Source organism: Solanum verrucosum, unplaced genomic scaffold (assembly GCF_900185275.1).
Source record: "Solanum verrucosum unplaced genomic scaffold, falcon-dt-bn FXZP01000060.1, whole genome shotgun sequence".
NCBI lineage: Eukaryota > Viridiplantae > Streptophyta > Magnoliopsida > Solanales > Solanaceae > Solanum > Solanum verrucosum.
In genome coordinates, this window is record NW_026020129.1 from 4,588,571 (window position 1) to 4,608,495 (window position 19,925).

The following is a 19,925-nucleotide window of genomic DNA, read 5'->3' on the forward strand; positions in this document are numbered from 1 at the left end:
ACTTAATAAATCGATATTCCAAAAAGGAATAACTGAACAAAATTTCTGAAAATTTTGTTTATCCATTATATCCAATCACATGAGACAATAGTACTATTTAGTATAATGATTTTAGAACGGCATGATTTTCACAAAAAAAGATATACATGTATCGGAAAATCTATTAATAAAAACAATATTTGATTGCAAAATTTGTCCTTTAAATAGGATGGTCTTTAATTTTTGCTTTTAAAATTGAACTTATGCCTAGTAAAGTATAAATTTTTAAGGGCGCCGGGGGCATAACTTATGAATATTATAATTATAATGTGAATATAAATGTATGCCGGCTAAACGGTTTAACGACTAACACCTTGTTTGGATAGTTGTTACCTATTGTATTGTTAGTTTAAATATGATGTTTGTTTTGACTATTACTTAAATTCTATTGTATCGTATCGTTTAAATTCATCGTTAGTAATGACAAAAAAACTCATTTTATGTAGCGACCGATTTGGTGTGATCCTGTCGTTACCTTAATATTTTCTTCTCATTTTATCTTTACTTATTATTTAATAGTCATATTTTATCATTTATCATACCTTTTCATAATAGTTCTACCCCGTATCCTATTTTTCTTGTAGGTTTATCACTTAAAATTATGGATGTATGACATTATGTAACAACAGAGAACGATACAATCTATCCAAACATCGTATTCATTAAAATAATATAGTTAGATGCAATACAGCAAAATACAATATGATGCATTATGAAACAATACGTAACAATCATCCAAACAAAATGTAATACAAGGGGCAAAAGTGCATTTTTCCCATGAGTTGGGCCAATTTCTAATAACCCATATTTATTTAAGCCCAAATATAAATAGAGGTTTATGTCTCTCTGCCTTCAACCCTTCTCCTTGGTTGCTCTGTTCCTGCTGTTTGCTGTTTGCTGTTTGCTGTTTGAGGTCTCAACACTCGCTTAATCTCAGCTAAATATAATTCAAAGCTTAAAAGGGAACGAGAAAACATCTAATTCAGGTATTTTCCTCCACTTAATCGTTGTTTTTTAATGCTTATATGAACTGGTTCTCTGTAGAAAAGTAATGGGAGTTCTCTTATTTCGCCTGTTGTTATTTTTCCAGTTGGTTCTTCAACATGAGGTCTTTTTAACCCTTTATTTTTACTTCTTTCATCTTGATATGAACTGGGTCTCCATAAAAATTGAGTCTTGGTGGAGTTTTAGTATTTTGCTTGTTGTAAATTCCTTTAGTTTCTTAATTGGCTCCTGAACATGAGGTTGTGTGATTTTTCTGGGAAGTAATTGTTTTTTTTTTCAACCATCACTGTGGATAGTTTAGCGAAAATGGAGGAAGAATTTAATGCCGGAAGGAGCAGAGGTTCTTCAAAGAGGACTTTGCAAATTACACCTCTTGATGAGGAAGATCAAGAAGAGGTTCAAATTGATGACAGTGGAGATGTTGATTCATATGATGATGATGATGACGAGGAGGAGGAGGATGAAGACAAAGAACCTGTGGGGTTAGGGGTTCTTGAAAAGCCTGAGAATTCATGGTCACTGCTACGTGAGTTATTTCCAAGCAAAGCTGGGGGTACTCCTGTATGTTTAGAAAAGTTCTCTCGTTGATTCGTTTGCGCTAATTTCCATATTCATTAGGGTGAAAGACGCTTCCAAGGTTGATTGAGTTCTAAATTTTGTTTCTGTGAATGTAGGCTTGGTTGGATCCAATTAACTTGCCAACAGGGAGATCCTGTCTTTGTGATATCTGTGGAGAGCCTTTGCAGTTCATGCTTCAGGTATATCTTTATGTTCTTGTGGAAGTTACAATTTTAGCTGCAGGCTGTATCTAACAACAACATATGCAGTGTAGTCTAACAAAGTGGGGTCTGGGATCCTTTAGCCTACAAATTGGAAAACATTGTCTGATACAAGATGGAGCTAGAAGCGAAGTCAAAGTAATTCTTTTTAAGTTTAGGGAATAGTATTGATAATTCTGGGAACATATATCATTAATTCATGTCATTACATACTTAAACACTGAAGTAGCTACCCAAATAAAAACAGTTAACTTTTACTGAAGCTAAAAGTCTCCATCAAATTTACAGAAGACAGCGTTTCCAATCTAACTTGACGTTGTACAGCATAAAGTCTAAGTCGAACTGTACAATATACAACATAAGAGGAGATGTGGTTCTTTTTTCTTATTATCCTTTTGGAGTTGGTCAAATGGTACTTTAGTTCTTCCGATAGGTTTAGGATTTTAATTGTTAACGATTTCTGAATACATTTCTCCAATCTAAGTTTAAGTCTATCTATGTTTCTCCCATTGCCTTAAAAAATCTGATGTTTCTTTCAACCAGAGTCTACCAAATGGCCTGAGCTAATAGTGCGAAAAATTAGGGCCTGTGGATACTAGTACAACGCCTCCTCTTTTGAGAATCCTTGTATAAGCCCCAACCCCCTTTCTGTTCCAGCACTGCAGCAGCTTTGTAATGGAGATATGCATGATCCAATGCCTGAAATTTCATAATACATGCTCCATAATTGACTTGTGACCCTGCAATGCAAAAAGAAGGGGCTATCTTCTTCGATTGCTCCACACAATGGACACTTCTGCAAAGCTGAAGTCCCCCTGTTTGAAGGTTTATTTGAGTGAGACAAGCTTCCCTAATCACAATCCAAGAAAAGCAAGAGACCTTCAAAGGAGCTCTAATCTATTGAACCAAATCTTCCAAGCCCATATAACCCTGTTGTTACTTGTTAGATTCCATCATAGTGTAGCAGCTTTTGACTGAATAAAGTCCTTTGGAGTGTCTCTTCCAACTGATGGAGTGAACTTTGTTGTGATCCAAAACTACACTGTTTAGCATCTGAAGCAAAAAGCCTAAACTTTCTACTTCCCAATCATTCAAACTCCTCGCAGAAAGAGATTCCAACCTTGTGCTAAATGAAATTTTGTAATTTTCTTTCCATTGTGTTGTGGGGGATAAACTGTATATGTCCAAGAATTGGTCTTTAAGCAGATGTGGCCCTACCATGTATTTTCCCAAAATCTGATTCTCTTTCCATTACCGGGAAGAGAACAATATTTGTCTCAAATTTACTCCAATATCCTCGAATGTTGTTTCCATAATCCTATTCAATGAGGTGCTTAAGAGATTTTGGTGCACCGTGGGTTCTCTAAAGTGAACTTCTCCAACCAAGGTTCTCTTCCAAAGTGCATTTTCCTTAATACTAAATCTCCAAAGCCATTTCATCAAGAGGCATTTGTTATGACTCGTAGGTTTTTGATTCTCAGACACCCATTCCTTTTGTCTCTGGTCACTGTTTTCCAATTTACAAGGAATGCTCAAGTTTGTTTATTGTCTTGCCAAAGAAAGTCATCTCCTTAAGTTGTCCAGGCGCTTCACCTTGATTAGTTCACTTGCTGCCTATTTTTCAATAATGTATTAGTTATTTCTGCATCATATGGGCTCTACATCTACTTGTGTGCAGGGTTCCTTTTCTACCATTTGTCCTCTTTTTTGTTTTTCCCGGTGTGGCAAAAGAAGAGTGGAAAGAGGAAACTGAATTGATATTTTTCCTTTTTGTTTTTTACTTATTGTTAAGGTTTACGCACCACTCACGGAGAAGGATTCGACTTTTCACCGCACCTTATTTCTCTTCATGTGTACATCAATGACCTGTCTCCTTAAAGATCAACATGAGCAGTGGAAAAGGAACCAAGACAAGCAATCCAGGAGGTACTTCTTCACAATTGAATTTCGTTGTGTGACTATAAATTACCATGCTTATGTATCCTTTCATCTAACTCTGATTACTGAATGTGTTTTTCAAGTGTCAAGGTCTTTTGTTGCCAATTGCCCCGTGATAACTCTTTTTACTCCAGTGAACCCCCAAGAAACAATGGGAAAGATAAACCCTCTAGTCCTGGAGGTAATTCCTTGGAAGGATCTACTTTTTTCATTGGTCAATGACTCGAGTTGACAATTGATTTGATTAAGTATTTGCGATTATCTATCAAAGTCGTTGGCCTTTCCTTTTCTTCCAACTCCATATTAATTGATCACCCAAAAATATTTACACATAAATGTCCTGTATTTTTTGTAATACATCTTCTTTCATTTCTCAGCTGTTCTCTGTGGCTGGTGTGGTACGTGGAAAGGAGATAAAGTCTGTGGTGGTTGCCGAAGAGTACACTACTGCTCGGAGAAACACCAGGTCAGCAACGTGTACCATGCTTCATTTGCTCCTTTCTGTTAGGAAGGAATTTTCTTAACTGAATCCAATTTGCAGACTGTTCATTGGAAATCAGGTCATAAACAACGCTGCTTACCCTCAAGCATTTCTCAGGATGCATCTGAACCTAGTAATAATAAGACTCTTAGGGAGGTGCAAGAAGGTAAGGGTAATCGATGCTTTGTTCTAAAATCTTACTTAAATGATATGATACTAGAAAAAGGGTAAGAATGTTATATATTTAGAATGTCAGTGCATGAGAAGTTCATGGAGATTTTAATCCTCGAACAGTTGCAAGCAAGAGTCTCTGGCCAGAATATGAGATTGCAATTACTGATGAATGTGAGGATAAAGTTTCTGATGATAATGGTCAAGTGAACTCATTGATTTCTTCAAGCCGAGTGGATGAATCAATTGAGGCACTTATAGACAGCTTCGAGGTATGCAGAGCTATTCTAGTGGTTGATGGATATATCGACTATAACTTTCAACTTCACATAATTGTTTCTACAACAGGGGGGAGATGACAAGAAGAGTTGGGCATCTTTCCAGGAGAGGATATCTCGTACCCCTGAGCAAGTATTAAGGTGATTGAAGTACTTGTGGCTTTTTTGTACTATATTAATTTTGGAAAAACACTATGCGTTCATAGATAAATGACTGTCGCCGCCTTCTTTGCTATTCACAAAGAATTATGACCACATGACTTGTCACTGAGATTTGATCGTTATCTTGGAAAATAGGTATTACAGAGATGCTGGAGCAAAACCATTATGGCCAACTTCAAGTGGCCAACCATCAAAGGCTGACATCCCTAAGTGCACCTATTGTGGCGGCCGTAGGGCTTTCGAATTTCAGGTATAATGAAGGTTTTGCTTTGCTTACAAGTCTAACTAGTGGTGATTCTCAAACTACTAAAAGCAGTTGTGTATGTCTCTGGCTGTCTTGTAGAAATTGTAGCTTAATTTGTTGGTTGCCTGAAAAGTTCAATTCATTCTCTTTTTTTTTCTGTCGCTTCCAGGTTTTACCACAAATACTCTATTATTTTGGTGTGGAAAATGATGTGCATTCTCTTGATTGGGCTACTATTGCTGTGTACACGTGTGAATCCTCGTGTGACGGACATGTAGCATACAAGGAGGAGTTTGTTTGGGTTCAAATTGCATCTCAATCAAGCACAACCCAGAGATGAGGCATGTAAAAGCATGGTTTGAAACAAGATGGATAATGAACCCGCACTCTACCCTTCACTTAAATACCAGACTTCTGGTTTGCCGTGAGATTCAACTCATGATGTGCACTTAACCTACACATCATGCCTCACGCTAAAATTTTGTTTTCCTTTATGTTAATTTTTCTCAGATCATTTTTAAATTTCCTGGTTAATTTGCAGACATTTCACATTACAACATCAGTTGTGATTGTCTTGTTGTACTAGTATTCTTTTCTCATCAATCAAGGTGTTCAGCATGATATTGGGATCTTATGATTTCAAAAGTTCGTCTCTCTTCGACAAGATTTGATGAATCTGTAATAGGCAATGAGCCATAATACAGTAGCTAATATTCAATTATGCTATCATTTCAATCTCCATAACTTCCAAGACATGTTGTTTTGCAAGATGGAGTGTTGATTTGCTTTTCTTACGAATACAGGATGAAATAAGGCTATTTTAGTATCAAAAGGTCCATTATACTATGGATATCATAAGGAAGAGTTTTATATGACAGGATACATGTTCTACATATATAATTTTGTTACAATATTATCATTTTTCTTTCAGATGTGAACCTTTTTTTACACCTTAACTCCTGCTGCTGCTTCTTTGATTTGGTCGATGGTAAAAATGCCAAAACAATCGTCATCCTTAACAGCATTTATCACTGCATAAGCAACGTCGTCCACGCTAACAGGAGGGGCTAGAACTAAATCAGATGCTGGCAACGATTTCAATGGTTTAGTGAAGCTCTCTGTTGCACGTAATAACTTTTCAAGAGGTTCTCCAATCAAATCTAGGGGGATCTCGAAGCCGTCAACCTTTCTCTTCCCGTATATAAAGGCAGGTCTAAGAACCACACCTGTTACATTTCAGTGAGAAATATAAGTATGTAACAAAAAAATTGTGGCTGTACTAGTTCAGGGTTAGCAACAAGCTGAACACTTCCCCTTTTTATTTACAAACTTGTTGCAGACATGGTGCTATTGTACATACTAATTTCAAAGAACAATTTTTAGAACCGTAAGCTTCAGATTGCCACAGTGCCAACAATGAGAAGTAAACATCTAATAGAGTACCTGAGCTAGGGAATTTGGAAAGAACTTCTGATTCTGCTTTTCTTTTCCCTTTGAAGTAACCTGATTGAAGGAGGAATGATGGTAGATTGTAATCATGCACAGAAATCAATATGAACTTAGGGATCCCTGCAAATAACAAAAGGTATAATGTAACACTTGGCATGAGTAGTTATGGAGAAACAAGGGAACAATGATAACATGGTGTGCAAAATGACTAGTTTAAACCTGCCATAAGGGTTGTTCTTAAACACATCAAAGCAGTACCATACTGTTAATTGCAAACTGTAGAGAACCTCTGTTTTAGACAATCCCAAATTATTGAATACTGGATAAACAGGTTTAGGTGAAGCAAAATAGATCATGAAGTTCTACATAGCGAATGCAAGAGAAATGCAAAATATATATAATAGCAGTTATTCATGCATATCCTGCAATTTACACCAAAAGTAATCAAGCATTTTATTTCAATCTGTGGACGGATTCAGCTTTTTTCTTCAGTTGGTAAATGTCAATAGATTAGAAGTGATGAGCAGAATTTTCTGCTCTTTAATATTTTTCTAAGCATCAATTTTCTCTAGCAACATATATCTTTAGCTCTGAGCTAAAGTAAATAATGGAGTCAACCATGCCTCATGCTTCATCACAGGGAAGCATGACTTATCTGATTCATTATATATATTGCAATTTGCAAGTTAAAAGTAAAAATAAGATAGAGAAGATAGGCCCTGGAAAAATTAACCACAAAAAGTTTATCACTTGACATTGAAAAAACAAATCTTATCTTTATTCTTTTAAAGGTCACTTCAGCTTTACAGATTTCTTCAAATAAATAAAATGAAAGCTACTGACCATATTCTTTAGCAGCATTGACAGCCACAACATTAGCTTCACCATTGATCCTCAGCATTTGTTCATCAGAACCGAAACCTCCTAAAGTTGAAACAACTGCAGTAGCCCCAATAAGTATTTCATCCCAGTTTGCATAGAAAACATCTCCTGCATGATATGATGATCGTATGAGTAATCTGGATTGGATGGAAAACTATCAGAAAAAGACTTTAGCCAAAAGTCAAAACTACACCAACACAGATAACATCTGTTACTTTTAACGGGGATCTCCTTCTTCTTTTTTTCTGATAGAGGTAGTTTTAACTGGAGTCCTCTTTCAAGTTTGCATATGACCAATTGACCATAGCAACCAGACTAGGCAAAACAGTCCAGTACTTCTAGATTCTTTGCAATTCTTTGCTCTTGTTTGGTCCAGGATTCATATTGTTTGAAGGAACTTTAGAACTCTTTTGTAAATATTCACCTATGGACTATGGCAAAGATTGAATATCCAGTTTTTGACGTCGTGTTTTGACTTATAGGCTTCGATCATAGCATGAATAATAGAGAATTAGGTTTGGTCTTTCAAATGGTTTCAAAATAGACTCTGCCCCCCCGTTCATCTTTAAGGGTAAATCGATTTTTTTTCTAGTGACTAGAATTGTCAAGTGAAAAAGTTACTTTGCTTGACTATCCTTCAGATCCTCTTATCTGGCCTGCCAAAAATGATCATCCATTCTCTCCTTTTCAGCTTGATTGGATTAAACATAAACACTGAGTATGCAGGTACCTGTCACCTGAGGTAAAGCAGCAGGACACAACATGGCTTCCCACTTTTGGACTTGCAAAGCCATGAGGAGCTTCAGTAGATTATATCTTTCCGTTATTTAGTGTGGCGAGAGGGTCTTCAATTATCTTTAGTAGATACTTATTTCAGCAAGCACATCCATCCCACACACACACCAACCAAAAAAAATATGGGGGATTCATTCATCAATAATATTATTATCCATTCTCAATAAACTACAATGGCTTTCATCAGAAAAAGGGCCTGAAAATCAACTTCCACATTGATTTCATCCATGTAAATTTTTTACTTGAATTCATTGTCAACCTACTCAAGTGTATGATGAAGAAATGAACCTGCCTGTTATCCAAGTGACTTGATCTACCCATGGGTTTGAGTTAGAGGGACGCCCTGACCTGTGTAGGAAATACTAAAATTTGAGAACCCATAATACGTAAAAATAGCATAAGAGGATAGAGCAATTGTATAGATCCTTATGAATCAACAGAAAATGTTTAAGATCACATTCAATCAGTAAAGATTCTTTTATAAATTGAAATCCCTATTGAACTGCTCAGTCATGTATTACAAATACCTGCTCAGACTTATGACCTCTATACCCTCTGACACTGCAGCCTTGCATATTGCAGAGCCAACAAAGCCGCTGCCTCCTATAACCACAATCTGTTGAAAAAAAAAAAAAAAAGTGAATGACAACTAGTTGCTATTGAGACAGTTGTAAATGGATTTGATCTCAAAAGGAGAAAAAGAAGATGCTTAAGTCATGAAGTAATACTCGTTCAGTCTTAACATCTGCTACAACATCAATTGCATCCGAGTTAGGATTCCCTCTGACAGCTTCGGCATAACTGCTTCTAACACAAAGTCGGCAAGAACTAAAAAGAAGAGAAACTTTGCAAACATGTCAGGCTAGAATTCTGATCGTCCCAAAGATTACGAATACAGCACATACGGTTTTACTTTAAACCTTAATCCAGTTTTCAGAAAACTAGTTTAGTCTTTCAAAGAATATAGTTTTCTGTGCAGATGTACATATCTCGCTTGCGCTGTGGAAAAAAAGAAAGAAAGAAAATCAACTATGCCAAACAAGGAACTAAAAAATCAAAAAGTTCATCCCGGAACATGATGTGCCAACATTTTGCAATGGTACAGAATTGACAATCTGAATGATCACTCTTTTATTTCCATATACACTGACGATATAATTCTTAGTTTTCTTTGTCTATTATTTTTAAAGCTGAAATTATAATGGTATCATCCTCATTACTTAACTTTGTTAGGATTTTGAAAACTAACTCCACATGTGTGAGTTTTGCAAAACCTCGTGATCGGATAAAGGAAAAAGGTTATTGTATGTTGACAGCCAGCCCAAAAATAGTACTCCGAATAACCATAATGAATCCTCTTAAAGGTAAATGGACCTTTAAAGAGCGAAATGTCTATCCCCAGCTAATTTGAGATTGAGAGGTAGTTTAGTTCATTGATTGATTGATTTGGAACAGCATGGTCATGTACATTTTATGTGGATCATTTATACTCCCTCCGTCCCACTTTATATGAAGGTGTTACTATTTGGGGAATCAAACAATTTTCCCTTTCACTATAATCTTCTCAAACTTCTTAATTTTATTTTTTATATCATAAGCTATGTTGACTTGTAGTACTTCTCATGTAGTTTTCAAAATATGTAAATTTTATTTTAAAAAATTTGAAGAATCTATACCTGAATTCACGATCAAAATTAAGTGTCTTGACCCACCTACTCCAAATACCTTCCCATAAATTGGGTCAGAGAGAGTTCTATTCAGTTTGTAAGTGACCAAGAGATCTTAATTTCTCGAGTGTGTAACAATAACTGATCAAATGATAAATGTTTTCATTAAGATAAATGGTGTGACATTTGAGAAATGAGAAGCCTACCTCTATAACTCTATAAGAAACTAAATTACTACCATTAGGTTAGGTGCTGAATAGTATTTCCCTTCTCTTTCCCTGAAGCAGTGTGATTTTTTGTTTGTCATATTCTTATTCAATCAGCAAGCTCTTTTCAACCATCCTAGACAAATTACAGCACAAAAAGTACTGGGAGCGGAGCTAGCTCTTCGGTTACTGGTTCGGTCAAACAGATCCAGACCTTGAATTTATATCAAAATTCAACTAAATATACATAAATTATTAATTAGAATCCAATAACTTGGGATATACAAGGATTAAGCCTGAACAAAATTTATACTGCATTTAGTTGACGGTATAAATTTATCCCATCAACCAAACATGATTATAAATTTTATTGTAGGCTTAATACTTGATATCCAACTTGGAATTATAATCTCAGGACTTTAATCCCCGATTTAATCCGCATAACATACGACACCTTAAGGAATAGAATTCAAAACTCATAAACTTCAACTCACGAATAAAAGAGCATTAAAAGTTGAGCTAAATCAAGGAATACTGACCGAGAGCGAGAGACTTGTGAATGACTGAAACTGCGTAAAGTAGTAGGAAAGAGAGCTCTACTACTACTGCTACAAAGAGAAGGAGCTGATGGAACTTTGCAAATGGCGCCGATGTTTGAGAAAGACGCCATATTTCTCTCTTCCACAGTTCACAGAGATGAGATTGAGAAGTTATCTAATCACAGGAAGAATTGAATAGCAAAGCCAATAGTTGAACTTCAGCAGAATGCTTTCTGAAATTTGGTTTCTGTTTTGCCAGATTTGTGGTGAAGCCTTTTGGGTGGGGTATGGAAGGATTGGCCATACTGGATGCACATTTTTCTTGAGAAAATTTCACAAATAGTATAATTTAGCAAGTAAAATAATGAAATATAGCTATCGGTTCAGTTCGATTTTATTTATTATTAATTCAGTTAACTAGTTTTTGATTTTTAAATACACTAAATTAATAAGATATTTTTATCAAATTTGGTCTTTAATGATTCAAATTTTGATTTACCAATAAAAAAATACTCATAAAATAATAAAATAATTTCTCCAATAGTTTGACGCAACAAGAAAATAATGTAAGTTTACATACTCTTATAAAATAAATAGTGTTAACTTAGAAAAAGAATATATAAGTGCAATACAAATAAAAGAACCAAGACAATAATGTGAATTGAAGGCTAAATAGTAAATGTGTAACATATTGATATTAAAATTTAATATTTATGTAGGGAAAATGAGTAAATTACTACAGTCTTATTAGGTTATTCGGTAAAACCCAATATTAAAAAATTGATTAAAATTCAATATATATTTTTTAGAAAATCATTAAAAACCCATTAATCTAATAGTTTAATATCATATGCTTTTATTTAATTTATTGATCAGTTTGATTTTTACACATCTCCAATTAGATGAGTATAAATTATAGGGAAAAATGATAGATATATGTCCGAACTATCGTAAATGATATGCGGATACCCTCTGTCATACTTTTGGGACATTGGTGTCCCTGCCGTCCAAAAACTAGAGCATATATACCCTTTATACTAACGGACATACACGTGTCATAATCTTATCCACCAATCCGACATTTATTAAATATCAGATCGACAGATAAGATTGCGCCACATGTCCCTATTTATTCTTCCGTTAGAGTGAAGGGCATATATGCTCTAATTTTTGGACAGCACGTGCACCAATATCTCAAAAGTATGACGAAGGGTATCTGGATCAATAGTTCGAAGTATATTTATCCCTTTTACCTAAATTGTATTAATACATATCATATCGGTTGAAAGCAACATGTATATTATGTATTTGCTACAAAATTTAAAATGTAATTATAGTTTAATTTGTCCCATCGCGGAATTTTTAAGGCCCGAAAATATTGGTAAAAGGAAAAAAGGGTAATTAATTGCCTAATTTCTTTTGTGGAAATAAAATAAAATGAGGAAATAGAAAAAAATAAAAAATAAACAATTTTTTTGGGATGAGAAAAAAAAAAAATTCTTTTTGGTAGGTCAGAAAAGATCTCGTGGCTTTTAGCAGAACATGTCATCAATTTACGTTTGTAGAGTCTTTAAGGCTTAAGAGCCTGTTTGGATGGGCTTTTAAGCTGGTCAAACTGGCTTAAAAGCCAGTTTTTGACTTATTAGAGTGTTTGACAATTATTAAAATGACTTATTTTAAGTCAAAAATGACTTATTTTAAGCCAAAAGCTAAAAGCTAAGGTGGGGGGGAGCTTTTTTTTTTTTAAACTTAAAAGCCCTTTTATGTTGACCAAGTATATTACATTTTTGCCCTTAATTCTTTTACCCGAGACTTTCTTAGCAGCTTTAAGAGATGCAAGAAATTTGAATTTTAGGCAATCTTTAATGGGTTCGATAGAATCCACAGTGGCTTATGGTCCTGTTTATTTTAATGCTCAACCGAATTTGCAGTTATCGCTAACAGATTCTAATATATTAGATGCTTTAACTTTGAATGTTAAAACGCATGGTTATAATTATGCGGTTGGATCTGAGCTAATTTGCTTATCTTATAGAATTTATTACCCGCTTGGCCTAAAATAGTTGAGACAGATGCATCCAACATGGGTTATGGCGGAATCCTAAAACAAATTAACCCTCATGATAAGCACGAATACCTTATTCGGTTTCATTCAGGTAAATGGAGCGATGCTCAACGAAAAAGGTAAGTAAGTGGTTATAAACCAGGGTACAAAAAACATAATATGATTATGCAGAGCACAAGTTTCATAAAACTCTTGAGAAATATTATTTAAATCTTCTTCACTATAAGTGTCAAAGAACCAAAGGAAAAACTAAAATTGATGATTTTCCAGTTGAAGAAAATACTCTTGCTAAACCTATAACTATTGACCCTAAACAAAATAATAATAATAATAATAATTATTATTATTATTATTATTATTATTATTATTATTAATATTAATATTATTATTAATATTAATATTATTATTATTATTATTATTATTATTTTTATTATGTTTATTATTATTATTATATTATTATTATTATTATTATTATTATTATTACTATTACTATTACTATTACTATTACTATATTTTATTATTTTACCAAGGAGGATCCATCCTGCAAACATAGCATTTAGTTTTAATCATTCAAGAAGTTAATCATTCAAGAGGTTATAAACTTCATCACAATAAAATCTTTCATAAAGCTTGTCGCGCCCCATTTTTCTCAAAACGGGTTCTGGTGCACGACCTAACAACTCTTTTGGGCTTTGGAGGGTTGAAGAGTCGCCACTCTTGAAATTTTACCGAAATTTGCTGCTACTGCTGGCCAGAGAAGACAGGAGACGGAGGAGCTGCGTCATTTTCCGGCGCTGCCCGCTGCTGACCAGCGTTTCGCTTGCACTGGCTGCTGCCTGCGCTGGCTGCTGTCTGCTGCCTGCTGCCTGGTGGCTGTTTGAAGGAGCTGGAAGCGCCGGTTGCTGGATGAGCTACTGGCTGCTGGCTGCTGGTCGGAGCTGCTGTCCAGCGGAGCAGCGGAGATTATTTTAGATGAGTGGCTAGGATTTAATTTAAAAGATGGGTGGACGAGATTAGATCACTTGAAATCTGAATTTGGATTAAGAATAGGCTAAAATTGAAATTAACAAAGGCTATAATTGAAATACAATTGGAAATGGAATGGCCAGAATTGAAATGAATTAGAATAAAATAGGCTAACATTTAAATGATTTAAAGGAAGTTTAAGGAAATGTTATTCCATTAATAAAATACTACACATGTTTAAAATATTTTCATGTAATTAGACACATCTAATATTTTAAAAATATTTAAATAAAGTAATTATTTTGAGTTTATCTATCGATAAAAAAATAATTTAATAATAATTACAATAATTTATATAAATCAAGCAAGATAAAATAAAATTTTATTTTATTTTTTAGACAAAATCAATTAAAATTCTAAACTTGAAATATTTTAAAAACACGTATTTAATCGAATAGCATTTCAAAAAGGGTCAGAGGTCGGTCAAAATTGGGTGTCAACAGCTGCCCCTTGGTCGCTTGGGAATGAAGAATGAATTGTCGGGCAACCAACGTTGACTTAGTAGCCGATTTTGTCCGACCGACGAGAGATGTCAGTAGGATCAATTGGAATGATATAAGGTTGAAAAGGGGTACGACCGAGACTTTGGTATTAAGCCGCCTACATATCTCTGGTTATACGAGAATCAGGTCGTGTGTATTTCTAGACTTAGGAGCAGACGAAACTCCTAAGGATTGAAAAAGCGGTACAATATATGAACGGGAACGATGTTGGCTTGAATGGATAAGAGTAGCGAGAAAGGCATGACAGAGAGATTTCTTGTTTAAGAGCGAGGGATCCGATGAAGAGAAGGTAACATGGGTAGCCAAGGATTAAATGAAAAACAGTAATATGAGTAGCAAATAATATTGATAAGGTCTTTGTTGCGATAGATGTAAGCACGATAATTGTAGCCGAGAGGGAGATTGATCTCGCCTGCAAAATATTAGTCTCTGCAAATCTGTAGCTTATAATATTACTAAATAAAGCGATTAGAGCAGTTATATCGAATAAATGATAAAGGTAAACATGATGCAATTTCCCATATCGACAATGATGTTTGCCATAAGACTATGAACATGATGTCTTAGGCTATGATATCTAGGGCCATGATACGCAAAAATTATATCCTCAGGTCATGAAATGTTGTCCTCTGGCCATGAAAAATGATGCCTTTAGACTATGACACCTTTGGATCATGATAAGCAGAAAGTAAATCCTTAGGCCATGAAAATGATGCCTTTAGACCATGACGCCTTTAGGAATAAAATAATGAATAAAGAAAACGTATCTGTAATTCGGGCATCTGTTGATACTTGTAGCTTTTTTTTTTTTATTCGGACATATGCAATTTTCGAGCACAATACAATCTCGGGCACATGCAATATCGGGCATAATGCAATCTCGGGCACATGCAGATGATGTAGATCTCGGGCACAATGCAATCTCGGGCATAATGCAATCTCGAGCTCAATGCAATCTCGGGCTCAATGCAATCTCGGGCACAATGCAATCTCGGGCACAATGCAATCTCGGGCACATGCAGATCTCGGGCACAATGTAATCTCGGGCTCAATGCAATCTCGGGCACAATGCAATCTCGGGCACATGCATATGATGCAATTCTCGGGCACATGCAGATCTCGGGCACAATGCAATCTCGGGCTCAATGCAATCTCGGGCACAATGCAATCTCGGGCACATGCATATGATGCAATTCTCGGGCACATGCAGATGATGCAATTCTCGGGCACAATGCAATCTCGGGCACATGCATATGATGCAATTCTCGGGCACATGCAGATGATGCAATTCTCGGGCACATGCAGATCTCGGGCACAATGTAATCTCGGGCACATGCAATGATGTAATTCTCGGGCCCATGCAATAGTTGATTGGAGGCATAGACCTTCGTCTTATTTAAAGGATTGAGTGTCATTTGTTGACGAATTTGGAATATTGTAGTTTTGACCCTTCGTCCTATTGTAAGGAGTGGGTGCAGTTGATTTGTCGGGCTTGATATAAAGTAGCTTTTTTTCATTTGATTGGAAAGATGTACCAATAATTAACGATCGTCGGGCTCAAAATAACTTGATCTTTCATTCAGGATAGGGCACCGTTTACTGGAGATTTGTCGAGCTTAATAGCGGTCAGGTGATGCTGAAGTTATCTTTTGCGTCTGTACCTGTTTTCCTGTATTCAAAGAAAGATTGTGAGTTTAAAAATGGGGGCGGTTGATCTGCTCCGACCGGTGTGCTCCCTTTGACTTGCCATCCAGACCTTTCCGGGCATTTGCTTTGAAGAGAAATGTAAAATAGAGGGAGAGAGAGTTTTCGAAAAAGCTTTTGAAAATAATAAATTGTAAAAAGTAATGTTGAATCTTTGACCATGGCATAGTTTGAGACTTTGCAACATCTGACATCAGTATCAAATTCGTTATCTGAAGATTGTAGTTTGATCGTAGTGAATTTTTGAGACCCTCAAAAATTCTGCCCCAGTCTTGATTTGTGCAGGAAATGCTTTGTTCAAAGGAATTTTTGAGACCCTCTCAAAAATTCTGTCCCAGTTACTGATTTGTGAGAAAAAATGCTTTTGATGGAATTTTTGAGTTCCTTTCAAAAATTCTGCCCCAGTATCGTGATTTGCAAGAATATGTCCTTTTGATGGAATTTTTGAGACCCTCTCAAAAATTCTGCCCCAGTTAACAGTCAAAAGGGGAAAATGAAATTTTTATTATGATAAGACCGAACTCCAAAGGAGCGCCTACGTATCCCCTCTTAAACGGGAATCAGGTCTGACGTAGTTCCAAATACAGAGAGCATAAAATAGAGCATTCTTAACCAATACTGAAAATGACATATTATGACCAACTTTATTGCCCATATGCTAATATGGGTGCCTGAATGTAGAAAACATAAACTTAAATGGCTCAAGGCTCTTATTGGAAACTGCTTCAAATGAGCTTCGACATGCTCATTGTTGGGATTTCTTTGGTGCCAAGTCCTCCAAGCGTATGATCTTGGTATCAATCAATTGCTGAATCTTGTCTTTCAGATCACGACATTCTTCTATGGTATGTCCTTTCATCCCTGAGTGGTAAGCGCAAACCTTAGAAGTTTCAATCCACCTTCCACGTGTGTTCATCCTTATTTCACTGACAGGGGCGATGTGACCAGCAATCCTCAACTTTTCATAGAATTTATCCATGGGCTCAGTCAAAGGAGTGTAAATTTTGATGGGCCTTTTCTCCACATTGAATAGATTTTTGCAAATATGTTTTTGAGTGAGGGTTTTGACATTGTGAACAGGATAAGTAGGCTTTTGATATGGTAGAGGAGGCCTTTGGGATGAAGGCATTTGATATAGAGGCATTTGAAGTGGCGCACAATACCAAGGGACTTGGTGTAGAGGTGTTTGATATTGAAGCGCTTGTAAGGGAGGACTCGGTAGGCTCGGCGTAAGATATAGAGGTCTGGAACCATAAGCATGGTATTGAAAATGATATGGGTAATTTGGAAAGTGAGTGTTCTTTGGAGGCATTTGAATGGAGCTTGGTTGATTTTGCGGAGTGGGGTAAGTTGGTGGAGGATGAGAAATAGGGTGAGTGAGTGGAGGGTTGTCTTGGAGAGTGACTTGACTTGTGACAGGCGACTTATCTATGTTTGTCTCCAGAGTGGGATCGACAGAGAGTAACATTTTGGCCCACCCGCGCATATCAGACACTTCTTCTTCTAGTTCCATTATTTTCTTTTTCAGGCTTGAGACCAACTCATCTGAAGGATGCTTCTTTTCAATAGTCTTAATCATAACCTTCTCATTAGTCGCTTTCCTCTTCCCTTTGTGGTTCTCATCTGGAAGAGAAGGAAGAGCTTCCTTTGATCGCGTATGGTAAACCATGGTCTACAGATCAACCATTGGGGAAGGGTAAAATAAAAGCAAAAGCAAAAGAAAACCAAGTTAGAGCGTTGCATTAATCGAGATAACAAACATATTGTTTTAAGATAAACGTCCTAAATGCAAAGAACCTCGTTGAGCCAGAGGTAGGCCTAAGACGACATATAAGTGATGCACAATAATTAATTCAAGCCTTATTTGCCAATTGGAGTTTAGAGTTAGAGAAATAAAAGCAATCTTTATTTATTATAAAATTCGAATAATACATCATAGTTGAAAAATGAAAAACTGAAATAAACTAAGGGAAAGAGGGTAGCAATGGGAAAGTCATTCTAAATTCTGAAAATCTTGAAGATATCGGTTCCAAGAACTTGGCGCCAATTGACTTCTTGTACAAGGAGTGACTTCATTCTCCATCTTCAACACGCTGCGTGCCCATATGTTTTCCCTTTCATCAGTGAGCCCATAGTATCCTTCCTCACTCACATCTCTGTCTTTGACCTCTTTTAGGTTCCATATGTAATACTCACGTGTGCATAAGGTCTGTCGTGCACCCATAGGAATGGTTAACACTCGCTCCCATCTTCGAAGTATGATGTGGACTTGGGGTTTATCTAATCCAAATTCATACTTAAACTGCTCCATGTCAGACCAGAGTGGTATTACCTGAGTTCGCCCAAATTGGCGGAGTACTCGAAGAGGAGTGTATGGTTGAACACCTTTTAGGCCAATGAGCTCAATAAAGTATCGGTCATCGCCTCTTACTATTGCATGAGGGGTGGACAACCAATGGAGCTTCCATTGGATACGGTAGCTCTCGAGCTTTGTCAAGAATATCTGTCAGTCTACGAATCCTACAGGGTCAGTGAAAGCTACCATTCTTCTTGGATGATTATCAATCTTGTTGCCATAACCCAGAAAGATATCTACAATGTCAGACCGCATGTAGAAGTGTTCAATAGCCCATAATTGCAGCAAAAGGTTGCATCCCTCGAAAAATATTCGACCATCGACGCATGCTGACAAACTCCTCATTATTTCCGCCAAGATCATAGGTACTAGGGTTTTCCTAGGTTTACCCTCTTTTTGGGCTAAATCTCGAACCACATAACCCAAGCGTGTGTCAATCCTTCCTCTTATGTTAGGAAAAACTAGGGACCCTAATAGGCCAATGACAAAGGCATTTAGGCGATATGTTTCCCATTCCTCGACGGAGCATTCAAACTCATCAATGAAAGAGTAATAACTATCATCTCGGCCAAAGCGTGAGTACAGAAAGTCGAAATGAATCCACCCAAGGTCTAGAGAAGACAATGTTGGATTTGATTTCATTCCCAGACTCTTTAGAAACTCCCTCGATGATGGCTTATATGGTACTATCATCTCACACTCGTGATATGGCATGTCAATAAAACCACTTATCTCCTCAATCGTTGGTGCCAAGTCGAAATCCACGAATTTGAAGACCATCCTCACAGGGTCCCAAAATTCTAGCAAGGCCCTAATCAAGTGAGGATTTGGTATGACAAAGATGAGGTAGGTAAGACCACCCAACAGCTGACGAATCTCTCTTTCGCGATCCCTCTTAATATCAATCCACCAACTCCTTAACTTGTAGTTTATATCTACGACCATTTGTGGGTTTGGAGAGTTGAAAGTGTCCATGACTCTGCAAACAAAACAACAAACAATTTCTAAACTCCATTTTGGCAAATTTGGCTTAATTTAATTATTATGACCACATTGACACATAATTATGCGATTTGTCTAAAGGGTGTTGAGGCCCTTTAGACGATGAGGTGGCTACTAATCATGCGGATTGACACCAATGGTCAAACCGCCTAGGGTTTATTCAGCATGTATGACCTAATCAAGATTTCTAAAAGTTGGCTTGACACGGACTTGAAAGGGATTCTATGCGAGAAGGCTCGTGGTTTCACGGTAGTAGAACTATCCGTTACGTCCACGCATATGCCGACTCTCTATAATTGGGTATTTGAAGAGAATTGGAGTAGTTGTGAGAGGTGCAAAGGCACAACATCACAGTAACAAAAATAAAAAAGGAAGAGGGTCCCAATTGGGGGAAGTATGAGCGGAATGTCAGTTTATCAAAACAATAACATTTAGCACTTAGATGAAAAAAACAGTAACACATAGGCAGTTTTATGAAAGCGGTAAATAAGTAAATAAATACACGCATAAATAAAAGGAGGTAAACATATAAAATAATAGAGAATACAACAATTAAAGAAAGAGGGTATGGGATCATGCAAACAAGTAAACGAATAAGGGAAAAAAGGAAAGGGCGAAACATGGAAATAAACAA

At 36.3% G+C, this 19,925-nt stretch overlaps 3 protein-coding genes across 4 annotated transcripts in view; 1 reads left to right on the forward strand and 2 right to left on the reverse strand.

Moving 5' to 3' along the window:
• The window catches only part of LOC125827187 (uncharacterized), a 62,434-nt gene extending 56,700 nt beyond the window's left edge, over nucleotides 1-5,734 (forward strand). The window contains exons 2-12 of one of the 2 annotated variants that reach the window (XM_049506549.1): nucleotides 935-1,025; nucleotides 1,341-1,605; nucleotides 1,719-1,802; nucleotides 3,616-3,749; nucleotides 3,845-3,942; nucleotides 4,139-4,227; nucleotides 4,303-4,408; nucleotides 4,537-4,685; nucleotides 4,762-4,832; nucleotides 4,989-5,103; nucleotides 5,267-5,734. In XM_049506549.1, the coding sequence (XP_049362506.1) occupies nucleotides 1,351-1,605; nucleotides 1,719-1,802; nucleotides 3,616-3,749; nucleotides 3,845-3,942; nucleotides 4,139-4,227; nucleotides 4,303-4,408; nucleotides 4,537-4,685; nucleotides 4,762-4,832; nucleotides 4,989-5,103; nucleotides 5,267-5,437 (1,272 nt within the window). In that variant the 5' untranslated portion in view covers nucleotides 935-1,025; nucleotides 1,341-1,350 and the 3' untranslated portion in view covers nucleotides 5,438-5,734. Of the gene's footprint in view, nucleotides 1-934; nucleotides 1,026-1,340; nucleotides 1,606-1,718; nucleotides 1,803-3,615; nucleotides 3,750-3,844; nucleotides 3,943-4,138; nucleotides 4,228-4,302; nucleotides 4,409-4,536; nucleotides 4,686-4,761; nucleotides 4,833-4,988; nucleotides 5,104-5,266 lie in introns of those variants that run through there. The other variant, XM_049506550.1, reaches the window with a different exon arrangement.
• Nucleotides 1-19,925, reverse strand: part of LOC125827213 (40S ribosomal protein S30) — a 359,593-nt gene that overhangs the window by 216,262 nt on the left and 123,406 nt on the right. The window lies entirely within an intron of this gene.
• LOC125827194 (uncharacterized protein At1g32220, chloroplastic) lies at nucleotides 5,916-10,880 on the reverse strand. Its single transcript, XM_049506557.1, has 7 exons — nucleotides 10,636-10,880; nucleotides 8,952-9,051; nucleotides 8,751-8,839; nucleotides 8,516-8,571; nucleotides 7,390-7,536; nucleotides 6,541-6,666; nucleotides 5,916-6,323 (listed from the first exon to the last, which is right to left on the reverse strand). Exons 1-7 carry the CDS (start codon nucleotides 10,764-10,766, stop codon nucleotides 6,043-6,045), a joined length of 930 nt encoding a protein of 309 aa, XP_049362514.1. The 5' UTR covers nucleotides 10,767-10,880; the 3' UTR covers nucleotides 5,916-6,042.

Excerpts from the sequence above, each read along its gene's own strand:
- LOC125827194 (XM_049506557.1), bottom strand. The coding sequence starts at position 10,766 with ATGGCGTCTTTCTCAAACATCGGCGCCATTTGCAAAGTTCCATCAGCT. Across the intron at positions 8,840-8,951 it reads CAGATGTTAAGACTGAACGA|ATTGTGGTTATAGGAGGCAG; the intron begins GTATTACTTCAT and ends TTTTTTCAACAG. Across the intron at positions 6,324-6,540 it reads TTCCAAATTCCCTAGCTCAG|GTGTGGTTCTTAGACCTGCC; the intron begins GTACTCTATTAG and ends GAAATGTAACAG.